General features: G+C 60.1%; 2 protein-coding genes and 1 long non-coding RNA gene across 3 annotated transcripts; 1 reads left to right on the top strand and 2 right to left on the bottom strand.

The window, feature by feature from the left end:
• The first annotated feature begins 163 nt into the window (after positions 1-163).
• ARPC2 (actin related protein 2/3 complex subunit 2) lies at positions 164-11713 on the top strand. Its single transcript, XM_084524399.1, has 10 exons — positions 164-342; positions 4430-4464; positions 5445-5557; positions 7370-7415; positions 8001-8187; positions 8592-8685; positions 9729-9855; positions 10652-10752; positions 10878-10978; positions 11260-11713. Exons 1-10 carry the CDS (start codon positions 269-271, stop codon positions 11282-11284), a joined length of 903 nt encoding a protein of 300 aa, XP_084380525.1. The 5' UTR covers positions 164-268; the 3' UTR covers positions 11285-11713.
• On the bottom strand, positions 1013-4423 carry LOC311439104. The gene is made up of 2 exons (XR_014694540.1): positions 2484-4423; positions 1013-2392 (listed from the first exon to the last, which is right to left on the bottom strand). It is a non-coding gene; the product is annotated as an uncharacterized lncRNA (long non-coding RNA).
• Positions 11714-12077: 364 nt separating the features above from the next.
• AAMP (angio associated migratory cell protein) lies at positions 12078-15383 on the bottom strand. Its single transcript, XM_084524397.1, has 11 exons — positions 15233-15383; positions 14366-14527; positions 14113-14232; positions 13881-14020; positions 13641-13785; positions 13465-13548; positions 13263-13378; positions 13011-13114; positions 12796-12886; positions 12398-12552; positions 12078-12315 (listed from the first exon to the last, which is right to left on the bottom strand). The coding sequence occupies exons 1-11, from the start codon at positions 15318-15320 to the stop codon at positions 12240-12242; spliced, it is 1281 nt and encodes a 426-aa protein (XP_084380523.1). The 5' UTR covers positions 15321-15383; the 3' UTR covers positions 12078-12239.
• Positions 15384-15444: the final 61 nt, after the last annotated feature.

The raw sequence follows: 15444 nt of genomic DNA, 5'->3' as shown, positions 1-15444 counted from the left end.
ACACCCCTCCCACCCCTCCCACCCCTCCCTTCTCCCCGCCCCCTCAGTAGCCACGCCCCCGCACGTGACGTCACCGCGGTGGGCGTGTCCTCCCAGCGGCTCCTCCGCGCATGCGCCCTCCTCCCTCCCTCCCTCCCTCCCGCCGGCGGGCGGGTGCCGGAAGTGACGCGCGAGGCGCTGAGGAGAAGCGGAAGCGGCGGCCGCAGGGCTCGGGCGGGTCCCCCCGGTGCGCGCAGCGGAGCGGAGCTCGGCTCCCCCCGGCCCCGCCATGATCCTGCTGGAGGTCAACAACCGCATCGTGGAGGAGACCCTCACCCTCAAGTTCGACGGCGCCGCCGCCGGGTACGGCTCGGGGAAGCGGGGGGGGGGGAAGGGGAGGGGCCCGGGGGAGGCCTCAGGGCCTGAGGGGGTGGGGGAGGGGTAAGGGGGTGGGAGGGGGGATGGGGATGGGCCGGGGGAGGGGATGGGGGGGGCTGTAGGGGGTTATGAGGGGGGATTGGGGGGATGGGGGGGGTATAGGGGGATTTAGGGGGTGTGAGGGGGGTATAGGGGGCCAAACGGGGGGGATTGGGGGCTATGGGGAGCTATAGGGGGGGATTTGGGGGCTATAGGGGGGAATTGGGGGCTGTGGAGGGGGATTTGGGGGGTATGGAGGGGATTTGGAGGGTGTAGGGGGGGGATTTGGGGGCTGTGGGTGGGGATTGGGGGCTGTTGGGGGGAATTTGGGGGGCTACGGCGAGCATAGGGGGCTGTGGGGGGGAGATTGGGGGGCTGTGGGGGTGGGTATAGGGGGCTGTGGGGGTGGGTATAGGGGGCTATGGGGGGGATTGGGAGTCTATGGAGGGGTATAGGGGGCTGTGGGGGCGGTCACGGCTGCAGTGGGGAGGGGATGGGCAGGGCCCGGGGGTGGGGAGGGGCTGCGGCGTTGAGGGAGTGAGGATGGGGCTGGAGTAGGGGTGAGGGGCAGGAAGGCAGCGGCAGCCCGCAGCCATCGCCTGGGGGCGGGGAGCGGGTTCCTGTCACACCCCTGGGTCAGCCCCAGCGTTGGGTTCACGGGGCTGGGGGTGTGCGGGTGTCGGGGCCGGTTGTGGGGCACCTGCAGCACTGCCTGGTTGCCTCAGCCCCTGGGGTGGCCCTCGGGTGGCTGTGCCTGCAGCCCAGCTGCCCCTGTGCTCGCTGCCACTGCTGGCAGGAGCAGCACCGGGCACCTTTGTGTGGGGACAAAGCCTGGAGAAGCCCAGCACGGCGCTGGCATCCGTGGGGTGGAGCCTGCCCTGGCTGCTTGGGGAAGGGACCCCCGGCCGGGCCCTTTTCTGTGCCACCTTTATCCTCGAGTCACTTGAGAAGCGCTCTGCTTTTCGCAGCCCTGTGACCGAGGCCGTTTCCTCCGTGCTCCCCCCTCTCGCTTGATTTCTCAGGTCTCTGGGGGTGACGCTTCTTAAATTTAACTCTCTAACTTCTCGTTTTAAACCAACGTCTTGCAAACGTCTTTAAACCGTGGCCCGAAGCCGCTGCGAAAATACCTGCGGTTAGCGACTCGGTGCTGAAAGCTGCCGAGCTGGGGGAATACCTGGCTGCTCCGCGGGGCATCGGCTGAGCCTCTGCGGGTGTGGAGGGAGCAAACTGCTCCGCGGGCTGCAGGGCGGCTCGCTGCGCCTCGAGGAATTGCCTGGGAGCTGGAGGCACGCTCGGGTTTTCCCTTTGCTGAGAGAAACGGGGTGGGAGGAAGTGAGCTCTGCCAGGTTCGGGGTTTTCATCTTCGTGTCTTTTTTTTTTTTTTTTTTTTTGCTATGTGCACAGAGAGGAAAAAAACAGCCCGGTTTAGGTGTGAAGTGCTGGTGACTGTCTTTGTGCCCAGTGAATCTTCACCCCAATTTGCCCTCTGATTTAGCAGGGGAGGTGTGGCATGGGGCTCGTTTCCATGGCTGTGGCTTTGCAGCCACACGTAGCTTGCCCTGAACTGCTGGCAAATTAATCAGCTACCCCAAATCGTGCCTTAGTGCTTGCCCACCGTGCAGAAGAAAACAAATCTGCATGAACAGGGAGCAGGCAGGGCATTGTGCCCTGCAGCTTGGGTTCCCGTGAGGGGCCCGCTCCGCGTCACCCCCGGGAGTGCTTCCCGAGTGCCTCCCGGGGAGCGGTGTGGAAGAGCTTGATTGTGGAGGAACCGTGTGGATAATTTTAGCCGTTGCTCATCATTTTTTTATTGGGGTGACCTTTCTGCAGCGAGAGCCTGCAGTCTGTCTCCGAATCTGGCTCGCTCTGCGTGTCGACTCCAGCGATCTGCGAGCTCTGCTTGGAGCTGGAAGCTCTCAGCTTTGACATATTCCTCACCCCCCTCCCCCCCTTTTTTTTTTTTCTTCCCCTCCTATGGAGCAAAATATTAGAATATCTGCACGCCTGCAGCTTTTAAAATAATTGCCTTCTCCCTGTATTGGGTACAAGCCTTAATTGTGATGCGGGAGATGCTTCAGCCAGCTGGCCTGAGAGCGAGGCAGGGAAGTTTGGAAGTCGGCTGCGTGAAAATTGAGGCGATGCTGTCCCAGCAGAGCTTTGCTGTTGCTCCTGAGTGCCTGCTGCCATCCCTCCACGGGCACCCTGCGTGCTGGGATGTGCCGGGCAGAAGGCAGCGCTCAGAGCCGAGCTGCTGGGTGGTCAAACTGCCGGGCTGCGAGGGCCGGGAGCCTCCCTGCCTCCCCCTGCACGAGACTGGAAGCTGAAAGCCATCCTGCGGCACGGCGTGGCCGCCAGGAGCTCTGCATGCGGCTCACGTGAGCGCTCCAGGCAGCCGCTGGATTTCCAGCGCCCGGGAGTTGCACCCGGTTCCCCGCTTCTCCCCTACATCGCCCTTCTCACCGCCAGCCCCTGGGCAGAGAGCTGAGAGAATCCGCCTTAAAAGAAGTTGCTTTGGTGATGAAATGAGTGGAAATGGGGCCGTGCCCGCCTGGAGCTTTTGTGTGCAGAACAAAGGCTGGCGTGCAAAGCTCCTAACCTGCCTCGGGTCGCGATCTCAGCTTCTGAAATACCCTGACAAGTCATTTTCCCCTCTCCCTTGGTGCTGGCTGAGCGAGCAGGGGCTCATTGTCCTTCCTCAGCAAAATCATTCCGTTGCTCGTTGTCTGCCAGGTGCTTCCCTCGCTCCTCACGGTGAGATTTGTGTTTGGAGGGGCTGCCGAGAGCCAGGAGGTGACAGCTCCGCGCGCTTGGGGACTGGGCTTTGAGCGCTGTGACTCTCAGGAGACGGAGCCCAGCTTTGAGGATGCGTCCTCTTTAATATTCCCAGCTCTCGTGTGCCTGACTGCGCTATCTTTAAAGCTTCCTACACGGGTTGCTTTTTTTATAAAAAAAAAAAAAATTTCTATTGCCATCCGCGCTGATTCCGGAGTCTGAGTGTGGCGCTCTAAAAGAGGAACGCATCTGCGTCGCCTGACCGTGTGGGATCGCGGGGATTTTCTCCCATCTCTGCCTCGAGCAGTCCTCGGCGAGCAGCAGCGGTTTAGATACAATTCGGGGGCACGGTTTTCATCTTCAGGGATGCAGCACCACGGACGGAGCCTCTCCGGTCTCCCAAATAGAAGGGATGCTGCTTTTTGCAGCTAATGGCTCTCAGGAAGCAGCACCGCCTCCTCCCTTCCACTTAGGATCCCTGCCCGGGGGATGATTCCTCCCTTTCTGCCCACGTAAAGCGTAGCTGACCCCGTGCACGGCCTGGGATTGGTGCTGCTCGGTGCCTTGGGCTCTGCGTTGCCTGCTGATTTGAGCACGTTGTGGTCATTCGGGGCTTCCAGGAATGAGACTGCCTGCAGGAAAGCGCTTGGAAGAACAATGCTTTCTGCTGAGCAGGGAAAAAAAACCTGAAAGCCTCTCTGGGATAAGCCGAAAGAAGGTAAATAGGGAGTTGTTGCTTCCTTGGTGGTGCCTGGTACCCAGCGGGACACTTGTGCAGGGTGAGTTTTGGCAAAAAAAACTCTCACAGGCAAACTGGCAAATACCCTTTGTGAAGGGGTTATTAAATCTGCGTATCTAAACACAAACGGCGTGTGAGATGCTTCTGGTGCTGCTCTGAGATCCTAAAGGCGGCACTGGTAGCGTTAGTCCCCAGCACTGTCCCCAAAAGTGTCCCCTAACTCACTTGAAATCTGCAGTCTGATCTCCAAACCTATTAAACTCCAAATAGCAGCAATCTCTGCCAGCTTCGAGGCCTCTTTTATACCCTCTCTGGTAAGACTGGTATTTATAGGAATGGGGAGTGAGCCGAGGCTTCTTGTCAAAGGTTACCTGCTACCCGACCAGCAGGAGCTAGAAGGCTTTTCAGAGCTGCTTGGGAGAAATGCAGCACTGGAAATTAATCCTCTTTTCTTCACAGCTTGGAGGCTGCTGTTTGATTTCTCATTTACCTCCTTTGTTCTCTGTCCTTTTTTCTTTCCAGAAATAAACCAGAGGCAGTAGAAGTAACATTTGCAGGTAAGCGCTGAGTTCTCCTCACCTTTCTTTTTTTTTTTTTTTTTTTTTTGTGGCCTGCCTGTGGTTATCCTGGCGCACCCAAATTCACCCAGCACCACTGGCAGAGGGAAGAGCAGCGCCAGGACAGACTCTGAACACCCAGAGCTGTGTGCTGCAGGTGCCAAGCCTCCTGTAGGCTGCCCTGTGTTTTCTCTATACGTCCACCTTCCCCGGGGCTTAGCCCCCAGGGATGATTTTGGCAGTCACAGCACTTGGTGTGAGCACTGGCTGGCTTTTATCTCACCCGTTCTCCAGCCCCAGACGTGGTGCTGTTTGCTGTTAGGTCTTCAGGGTTGTTAGAAAGCTGGCTTGGGGTGCCAGGCGAGATGAATTCGGAGCCTGAAGCTTCCTCTCTAGGATGAGAAGCAGCGAAGGAAGCACAAGTGCTCACCAGCAGCCAATGTCTCACTTCTGTTACCAGGAATTTGTGCGAGCTGCGGGGCTCCGCGGCCAAGCGGAGCGTGCTGGGTGCCCGGAGGGCTGCCTTGCCCCCCTCCTGCCCTCGCTGCCCCTTCTGCAGCGAAGTGGAAGCTCAGCAGGCAGTGCCTGAGCTGCCTTTGCTCTGCTGATGGCTTTTTTTTTCTCCCCCAGGCTGCAGCTGTGGCCTGGTGGGCACGTCAGTCACTTGCTGTGCTTGGCATCCAGACGGCTCCCATCCCCGCACGTTTGTGTCCCTGTGCGCTGAAGGCGAGCAGATTTGCTGGGGATGCTGAGTGGCACCAGGCTGGATCTTGTGATCTGTGCTGGGCATGTCAAAGCTGTTCCAGCCCTTTGAAGGATAACAGTGTGATGTTACCCAGTGAGGGCTTTCTCGTGGTGTATCTGTGAGGACAGGAAACGTGTCACCCCATGGAATTCCTAGAATGCACAGGGAAAGAGTTCCCCAGAAATAGGAAACGCTCCCTCTCAAGTTCCTTACGTTTTTCTCTCTTGCTTCACAGACTTCGATGGAGTCCTTTACCATATTTCAAACCCCAACGGAGATAAGACAAAAGTGATGGTCAGTATTTCTCTGAAATTCTACAAAGAACTCCAGGAACATGGTGCTGACGAGGTGAGTGAGTATCTCTGGACATCCGGTGCCTTGAGCCTACAGAGGTTTCATCAGCACAGGCAGTGCCCTTGGGATGTTGTTAGGGTCTGACTTGCAGAGAAGTGTCTGGATTTGTCTGTGCTTCCACCTTGTGCTGACACTCCTGTGCCAAACAGGATTCCTGCTTCGCTAGAAGACAAAGCACGCTCCCATTCTCCTGGGAATTAGCAGTCATCTTTTCTGACCCTACAGCCTGAAAGGCAAAAAAAGGCATCACTAACTCCAAAATCCCTTCCAAAGGAGTGCGAGGCCTGGCAGAAGCAGTTTCCCTGGCAGATGTTCTAGTGCAGGAAGGCAGCAAGACAACTCCAGAGTCCCGTGGCGCTGCTCGTCTGACTCTAACCACGCTTGATGGGCTCCAGCCGTGTGTGCAGACCTTGATCTGCAGACGGCCTGCTTCCCTTTTTGCTGCTGCTGTGCGAAGGAGCAGGTTCAGTTCCTGTTGAATGGGCTCGGGCTGCGGAGGGCCATTTATGGTAGAAAGCAGGAGCCTTTCTGAGCCGTGGTTGGGTGGCGAGGCAGGAAGTGTGACTCAGTTCCTGAGTCAATTTTCAAATCTCCTCCCGTTAGCAAACGGGGTGCACCCTGCAGGTTTTTGCCACTGGGTGTCTGTCCGTGGAGGGAAACGAGGAAACCGGTCCAGGAATTAGAGAGTCGGGCGAGAAACGGGAGCTTTGAGCCCAAAGTGAATCCCTGCAGGTTGCAACGAGGCCTCTTTGCCCCTGGCTGCTGTGCTCAGGCCCTGGTGCCGTGCTGGCAGTGAGGGCAGCTGCCAGCCGACTTGTCAAGCTCTGAGAGGAAGATGGGAACTCTGCAGGACTGCCTTGGGAGTGCTGACTAAATAGAAGTTGCATTTTTAAACCGCTGTTTAACAAACTGCTTCTCTCCGTGCTTCCCTGGAGAAGACGGAGCTTGTTTCGGCACTTCCTCCGCTCGGTCTTTGGTGAAACCCCGCTGGGAAGCCGAAGTGGAGTTCCTGCTAAGGCAGAGCATCTCCCTGGGCCGCTGCAGGCAGGCTTTCTGCTGAGAGGAGGTTTTTTGGCGTGCAGAGAGCCCGTGCATCCTCTTTGCGTGGTGCTGGTGGGTGTCAGCCCAGGAGGGCCAGTTCTGCCACAGCGTCGTTCTGTGCTTCTCTGCGAAATGCCTCCTGTTCCCGGCCCCCTCACTGCCACGGAGCCGTGGCTCAGCTGAAAATTGCCATTGATGTAAAATTCAGCAGTGATTATGCTCGAAGAAAGGTTTGTGCTGTGCCGTGGGCGGCTCTGCTTCTGGGAGGCATCCAAGCCGCCTGGCAGTCTCCTCTCCATCCCCATCTGTCCCACGGAATGGGCTGAGGCCAGGCAGGCGATCGCTCGGCCACGCTGCACCTGACCTCATCTCAGAGCGTGCAGGGAGAGCACCAGGGCGTGCTCTGCAAGGTTTTCTGCATCCTAAACCCCTGGGGGCTGCCCTCAGGGTGGGAGGGGGGTTGTAGCCCTCAGAGCTGCCGTGCCGAGCTCCGCTGACCGTTCTTTGAAGCCACGAGGCATGTGGAAGGGGGATTCTTGTCCACAGAAGTTCAGAACTAGCAAGAACTTTAAAAAGTTCTGGTTTTGCCTCCTGCCCTGCAGCTTGTTCCCTGCCAGCGGGGTTCAGGGAGAAGGAGGAGGCAATACAACAAGAAGCCAGTGACTTAGCTGTTTGGCCACGCTCCGTTTGACCAGGGAGAAAAAAAAAAAAAATCTAAATTTCAAACTTCTGGAAAAAAAAAAAACCTGTCCGTTTCTTTCCTAGGTATTGAAGAAAGTCTATGGGAGCTACTTGGTAAATCCTGAATCAGGTAACCCTGCTGTAATATTCACACCGTGTGTGCGTGCAGCTCCAGAGTGACTCAGGTCACCTCGGAAACGCTCAGATGGAGGCTGCGCTCCCAGAGCCCGATGTCTGCGTCTCTGTGCAGCGAATGGCAACCCGAAGGGTGCCTTGTGCACGTCAGGGCTGAAGCAGCTCGCGGCACGAGCTGTAACGCTCAGTGCAGCCCTCCCCCGGGAAGCCGCTGTTCCTCACGGCTGGGTCTTTGTTCTTCGCAGAGACGCTTTGTGAGGCACAGGAAAACCATGGTTACCTGTGACAGCTTCTCTTCCTACTCACTGCACAAAACTGCACAAAACGCAGCCCGCACGTGTGTCTGGGAGCTGGGGAAGGAGCCCCGGGGATGTTACCGTGGCCACGTGCCCACCGGGCACGGCTCCTGGCAGCAGGGGGGTGGGAAGCGGTCGCCCCCGGGGCTTTTGGAAGGCCTCGAGGCAAAGATGGGACAGGTGGTGGCAGGGTGCTTGGGCTGTGGGCGTCTCTTTGCAGAAAACGTGTGCCTGGCTGCAGTAAGGCCCTGAGATGCTGAAGGTTGGTGTCTGGCCCTCCCCAGGTTACAACGTCTCCTTGCTCTACGACCTGGAGAACCTCCCAGCGGACAAGGATGCTATCGTGCACCAAGCCGGCATGTTGAAGCGCAACTGTTTTGCTTCGGTCTTTGAGAAGTATTTCAAATTCCAAGAAGAGGGCAAAGAAGGAGAGAAAAGAGCCGTCATCCACTACAGGGACGATGAGACAATGTAAGTGCTCGAGGAATGGAGGCAGACCTCTGCTCAGAGCTGTAGGATGTGGTGGAAAGTCAGGAAACGCTGTTGCTCTGTGCTTTGCCATGGTAATAAGGGCCTGTCCTAGGCTGTAAGGAGCCTGGGAGGGTTCTGCTCACCCCTCAGGCTGCAGAGACGTTATACAAGAGCCTCTATTAGCAGGAGCGCTTGTGGCTGCACGCAGGAAAGGAATCGGCCGCTCCCAACAGAAATGTTTTGCTCCGTGTAAATACAATCTTGGGAGGGGAAATTTCCAGCAGGCGGGCCCGTGAGGGTTTGTTGCATCTACCTGAGCTCGTCACGCAGCTGCCTCCTCGTCCGGTGGTAGCTCCAGCAGCTCTGTTCACAGCCGGGTTCTCCTTTCTCCCCCCCCCCTGCAGGTATGTGGAGGCAAAAAAGGACCGCGTCACGGTTGTGTTCAGCACGGTATTTAAGGATGATGACGACGTGGTGATTGGGAAGGTGTTCATGCAGGTATGGAAACGGGCATCGTGGAGAAAGGGTCTGGGGTTTGAGCTTTTGCCCTCCTGCCTGCTGACAGGCCTGGGGGCAGCGAGACACTGGCCCAGTTTGCTGGATACCAGTTCACCTGTGTTGGAGATCATTGCGACAGGGAGTGTTGTGATGGCAGCAGTGGGTATCTTACCTCACGGCTCTGCTGTCTGTGTGTTTACCTGTGGGCAGGGCATCTGCTCTGGTTTTGAGCTGTTCCCCACCAGCATTGCCCACAGCCTGCAGTTGAGCTTTATAAGCCAGCAGGGAGGTGTGAAGTGAACGAAACCGGGTTTGTGAGGCTCCTGGGGAGAGGGCAAGGCTTCAAGGGAGTGGCTGTCCCAGAGTCTGCATGTCCCAAGTTCTTGGTTTTCACTACAGCAAATCCTGTTCCTGCCTGGCCACAAGAGTTTCCACTCTGAGTCACGCTGGCTCCTTCCCTCCAGCTATTGCTCTTGCGTAACACCCAGCTGCTTATCTGGGCTCTCATGGAGAAAAACCTGGCCATTAACCAACCAGTGAAGCCATCCCCTCTGGTATCGGCGGGCAGAAGTGCAAGCTAAGCGTTCGTGAAGGAAACCCCAGTGAACTACTTGGCTCTCCAACAGGAGCGCGGGTCCTCCTGCCCGTGAGGCAGAGGGGGGGAGATTGTGCTGCCTCAGGACAGGAGACGGGGTCTGGACTTTCCCAGCCCCGTTTAGAGACGGTCCTGCAATGCAGAGCTGGCTCATTCCACGTGAAACGAGTGTTTGCTGCTTCCTGAGAGGTTCCCTAGTGGGAAAAGATCTGCCTGGAGGCGTCGTTTCAGGGCTTAGAGAAGAGCTGGGAGGAGCAGGCTTCGCGCACGAGTTCCAAACCCCACTGGTGCCTTTTCCTGCCCAGGTGAAGCCACCTGGTGGGAGATGCTTTCTGCAATGGCAGGGAAAGCTGGGAAACCTCTGCCCCGTGACCCTGCGGGAGAGAGGAGCCCCACTTGCTTTCCTGGCGTGCCACGGTGGGAATCACCCGATTTTTGTTGTTTTCAGGAGTTCAAGGAGGGTCGCCGGGCCAGTCACACAGCCCCACAGGTGCTCTTCAGCCACAGGGAGCCACCCTTGGAGCTGAAAGACACCGACGCAGCCGTCGGCGACAATATCGGCTACATCACCTTCGGTAAGCGGGCAGCTCCGGGGCTATGAGCTGGGGAGCGGGCAGCGAGCCACACGCTGTCGGGACCGAGTGGAATTTGGTGTGAGAGCGCGGAAATCAGAGGCTTTTCTCATGGGCATGTGGCTGTATTTGTGGCTGCTCCAGCTGCAGCCAGCTGTGCAGTGCTGGCCCAGCAGTCACTGGCAGGAGCGGGGCTGCGAGCTCTGTGTCTCCAGCTCTTCCTCTCTGCTCTCGGCCAAACGCTTCTGTCTCCGAAGCACCTTCCCCTGCCTGCGGAGGCACCGCTTTGCTGGCCAGCAGGCATCGATTCCTCCTGGGCAGCAGAGCTGAGGAGCCCAAACCCTGCTCCTGTTTGAAGGGAGAGAAACTGGGGGTCCTGGCTGGCTGCTCAGGCTGGCGTGGCTGTGGTTTGGAGCGCAGACCAAAGGTTTTTCAGCCCTTGGATGTGGGGCACAGCCCCGAGGTAGCAGCCACAGCTCCCTGCGATAGCGTCACCTCTGGGCACTCGGCCTGGCCTCCAGCTGTGTCCAGGCTGCTGCGAGAGAGCCTTGGGCACGTGACAGCGGGTGGGAAAGCGCTGCTAAGCCCTGTGTTTGAAATCACAAGTGGTGCTTAATCCTGCTTACGCAGCGCGCTAACGGGCTCTTTGTAGGGAGCAAAGCAGGCAGCGAGTCCAAAAGCCTGCAGCAGCAGAGGAGCCCGAAGCCCTTTGGTAGCTCCAGGAGGGGATAATGGGGTCGGGAGGGGATAATGGGGTCAGGAAGGGGGTAACGGGGTCGTGTGGCTGCTTTTCTTTCAGTGCTGTTCCCCCGTCACACCAACGCTGCTGCCAGAGACAACACCATAAACCTGATCCACACGTTCCGGGACTACCTGCACTATCACATCAAGTGCTCAAAGGTACCGAGGGGATGCGGCCGGGGGGGGAAAGGGGAGGTTTGAGCTGTGGTTGGCTGAAAGACTCAAAATCGAAACCCTCAGCCCTGAGGACAGGATCCTGAAGCGTCCCCGCGTTGTTTCTGCAGGCCTATATTCACACGCGCATGAGGGCAAAAACATCGGATTTCCTCAAGGTGCTGAACCGTGCCCGTCCAGACGCAGAGAAGAAAGAAATGAAAACAATCACGTGAGTGGAAAACGGGGACGGGGGGTGCTGTGGGCAGCTGGGGGCCGGAGCAGATTCCTCCTGCCTGTGGCCAGCAGCTCAGCGGGGCTAGGAGCCTTCCCACGGGGCTTGTTCTGCACTCGGTGCCATATAAAACACCCCTGAGCCCTGAACTGCCCCTACCTGTGTCTCTGAGAGCTCAGGGCAAGCATCTGCTGGCCAAAAAGCTGCCCTGGAGCTCAGCAGCCAGCCAGAGGCAGCCCGGAACAGGCACTGACCTCTCTCCGCGTCCATCCTTGCAGGGGGAAGACGTTCACAACCCGTTAACAGCCGGGGCACGGAGGCTGCTGTGGAGGATGAAGGTTGGGGCACTTGCTACCCGATAATCGTAGCTTTTAATGTTGCACCTCTGTGGGCTCATAAGGAATTCAAGCAATCGGGGTCTGTTTGTACGACAGTTTGGGGAGTAATCTGCAGAAACGAGCTGTGCTTGCAAGGACTCGATCGTTCCAAGAAAACAAACCTTAATTCCAGTTTGATTGACTTAAATTTCTTTTCTTTTTTTTTTTTAATTTTTTTTTTTTCCTTTTCAAGCTGTTTCGCTTTGCAATATGTTACCGGAAATAAGTTGCAGTATTTCTTAGGAAAATAATGCAATATTAACTTGTTTTCTTCTGAGTATTTGAGTTCCAAAACTCCTGTATCTGAAGAAATACTGTTGGGGTTCATTAATAAAGGAGATCTTTCTATCTTAAAGAGCTGGGGGGCTTCTGGCTTGTCAATGCACGTGGAAAGACAAGCGCAGGGGGAAGTTAAAGCTAACCATGGGGAAATTACCGTGTCCTGCAGCTTCCCTCCTCCCTCACTCCGTAGCCCCTCTCTCTTCTCCTGCCAGGAGGGGGTTTGGGGCTCTGCCTCCAGCCTGACCCCAATAAAACCAGCTGCTGCCACCCCTCAGCTCAGGGCAGCCACATCGAATCCTGGTCCTCAGGAACCCCAAAGGAAGCCCAGGAAGCATTAGGGCAGCGAATTCCTGAAGCTCCTGGGGTTGGGGGAGGTGGGTGGGGGCAGTCCCAGCTCCTCTCCCTCCCCAGCAAGCAGAGCAGGAGGGGGGGGCGAGTTAAGTGAAATAATTTATATAATTAAAGACATTTTCATACAAAACCCCAACCCCAGCCCCCAGGCAGCGAGGGCGGAGCGGGGCAGGCTGGAAAATTACAAAGCAGAGGCTGGAGGAGGAGGAGGAGGAGGGAGCCCCTCGCCCCTGTCTCCCGCCGCAGCCCTAGCGGTCGGGGCGCTGCACGCAGAAAACTTTGGCTTGGTGGTCGCCGGAGGTCGTCACCACAACGGAGGCATCCCTGGGGGGGGGAGACAGGGCTCAGAGGGGGCTGGGGGCTTTTGGGGTCTCAGCACCCAACCTCCCAGGGGTTCCCCGCTCACTTGTTGATGGCGAAGTCGAGGATTTCGGCCGAGTGCCCCCGGTACTCGCTGATCAGCTTCCCCGAGCGGGCGTCCCAGAGCCGCACGGCCCCGTCCAGGCTGCAGGTGTACACCACGGCCGAGCTCTCCTCCCACAGCAACTGCACGATCCCTGACTGCGGCATGGGAGCAGGGAGGCAGCGGGGTCAGCGCCCCCGTGCCCCCACAGCAGAGAGGAGACGGCCTCAGGCACATCCCCTGCGGGCACGGCAGCTGCCTCAGGGGAAACCCGAGGGCCAAGGGAGAAGCAGAAAGCAGGAACCGGCCCCCGGCCAGCCAGGAAAGCCCCTGGGCTCTAAGACAGGCTTGGCTAGGGCTGCAGAAGGTCACAGACCCCGAAAAAGGGTGTCAGGCAGTACCTCGTGTTGGCATTTGTGCCGCAGGGTCTGCGTGGAAAGGTCGTAGATAGCCAGCGTGCCGTCCAGGTAGCCCACAGCAGCCAGCGGCATCCTGCAGAGAGGGGAGCAGGCGTCACGGGGAGCCGGGGGAGGCAGGGAAGGGAGCGTGTGAAGGCCCCGCAGAGCCCCGAGGCGACGAGGGACGACCCGAGGGGCTGGAAACCAACCCCACTCACACGTTGCAGAAGCCCAGCGACTCCACCGAGTTGGACTCGGCCTCCTCGCCCTCGCCGGCGGGGGCCTTGGGGGCCGCGCTCTCCATCCTGAAGACGCACACCACCTGCGGGAGGGGAGACGCCCCGTGAGCCCCCCCAGCAGGCTGCAGGCGATGGTTTTGCTGGTTTTGCTGGCCAGGCACGCCTCCTGCTGGCCACCCGTGGCCACCGCAGGCTGCTTTGGGCTAGCAAAAGCCCCCACCAGGGGCTCACCTTGCCCGTGGCGGAGTTGACCAGCTTGGCGTGGCAGTCCACGGAGCCCGTCAGGATCAAGCTGCCGTCCTGGTTGCTGGCCACGCACGTCAAGGGGTCCTGGTGGCCGTCCTGGCCTGTTGTTGGGCGAGGAGGAGAGGCGTGGGCAGCAAGCAGGGTGCTGCCTCCTCGCCGCGCCGCAGGCGATGAATTCCTTCCCTACCTTTCAGCACGTGCAGCGAGGTTCCCTGCTTCAGGTCCCAGATGCGCATGGTGCCGTCCTCGTACCCCACCACGGCTCGCTTCCCTACGGCCAGGCAGAACCGGGGCGCTGAGCCAGAGCTTCCCCGCGGCCAGAACCGGTGAGGTTCCCCTCCCCGGAGGGTCCCCACGCCTCACCGTCAGGCAGGATCCTGCCGCACGTGGCCGGGCACGCCGGGCCCTGGAAGGTTTTGCAGTCCCCGCCGGGGATTTTCCACATCCAGGAGTTGCCGTCGGCCGTGCCCGCCAGGAGGACGTGGGCCTGGGGGTGCCACTCCATCCACTGCGCGGAGAGGGGAGGGGCAGCGTCACGGGGCAGCGGCCCCCAGGAGGAGGGGAAGGAGCCCCACGTCCCCCCCATCCAGCCTTTTAGCTCACCTCCAGGTCCCCCACCTCGAAGGACCAGACTTCTTCCTTGGCGTCCACCCGCCAGACTTTGATGAGCCCGGACATGTCGCCCGTGGCCACGAAGACGGAGTCGTGGCTGAAGCCGGCGCAGGTGACCGAGTCCTTGTGCCCTAGGGGCGGCAGGGAGCAGAGGGTGCTATCGGGGACGTGGCTGCTGGCTTGGCCAGCCCCGAGCAACGGGGTGCCCCCCCGTGCTCCTCACCTGTGCACTCGAACAGCAGCTCCCCGTCGCTCAGGCGCCACACGAAGGCTTTGTCGTCCTCCCCGCCCGTCACCGCCAGCGTGTTGGTCTTGGGGTCGAGGCTCACGCAGAAGACAGAAGCTTCAGGGAAGAGCAGAGGGACAGGGGGGTCTGCAGGGCAGGCTGGTGGGGCCCCCCCACCTCTCCCTCCACGCCTCCTCCCTTCAAGGGAAGCCAGGAGGAGGCCAGCAGCTCCCCGGCAGCCCCCGCTCACCCGAGTGCAGCCCGAAGGTGACCTCGCTGTCATCCTGCGCCTCCATGCCGTCCGTCCCCCCCCCTTCCTCCTCGTCATCATTGTCGTCCTCTGTCTCCCACGCCGGGCCATCGGGCTCCTCGTCCTCGAAGTCCACATCCTCCATCTCGTCGGCCAGGTCATCTGCGGGGACAGGGGGGCTCAGTGTATGGCATGGGACAGCCAGGAACCTGGCCGGGGGACCACATGGGGACAGGGACAGGGACCGGGGGGGGCTGAGAGGGACTGGGGGGGACCAGGGAGGGACTGGGGGCCTGACAGAGCCTGGGGGGGGGGGGCCAAGAGGGATTGAGGGGGACTGGGGGGAACCTGAAAGGGACTGGGGGGACCGAGAGGGACTGGGGAGGACCGGGGGGGACCTGAAAGGGCCCGGGGGGGGCCCGGAGGGGACCGAGAGGGACTGGGGGGCCTGACAGTGCCTGGGGGGGGCCCGAGAGGGACCACAGGAGACCTGAAAGGGACTGGGGGGGGCGAGAGGGACCGGGGGGAACCGGGGGGTGCTCGAGAGGGCCTGAGGGGAGTCCGGAGGGGACAGAGAGGGACCAGGGGGGTCCTGAAAGGGCCTGGGGGGGGCCGAGAGGGACTGGGGGGGGCCTGACAGGGCCTGGGGGGGCCCGAGAGAGACCGGGGGGTGCTCGAGAGGGCCCGGGGGGGGACCGGGGAGGGCCTGAGGGGGCCCGGGGGGGTCCTGACAGGGCCTGAGGGAGGCCGAGAGGGCCCGGGGGGGGCCTGACAGGGCCTGGGGGGCCGGGGCCTGCCCGGGGCGGCCGTGCCCGATGCCCCGCGGTGGTGGCGGTGCCGGTGCCGGTGGCGGTGGCGGTGCCTCACCGGGTCCGGGCGGGCCGAGCTCCAGCACCTCGATGATCTCCTCGTCGCCGTGGAAGCCCAGCGCGCCCGGCCCCTCGGCGGGCTCCATGCCGGCTGCGCCGCGCTTCCGCTTCCGCTTCCTGCCCCCCCGTCCCGCCCCCTTCCTGTTGGTGCCGCGCGGGGCCCTCTGGGAGTTGTAGTCCCGGGGGCGCCTCCTCCCGCTGCCAGCCCCA

Source organism: Aythya ferina, assembly GCF_964211825.1.
Source record: "Aythya ferina genome assembly, chromosome: 6".
Classification (NCBI taxonomy): domain Eukaryota; kingdom Metazoa; phylum Chordata; class Aves; order Anseriformes; family Anatidae; genus Aythya; species Aythya ferina.
The sequence above is the reverse complement of the archived record's forward strand: the minus strand, read 5'-3'. Positions and strand labels throughout refer to the sequence as shown.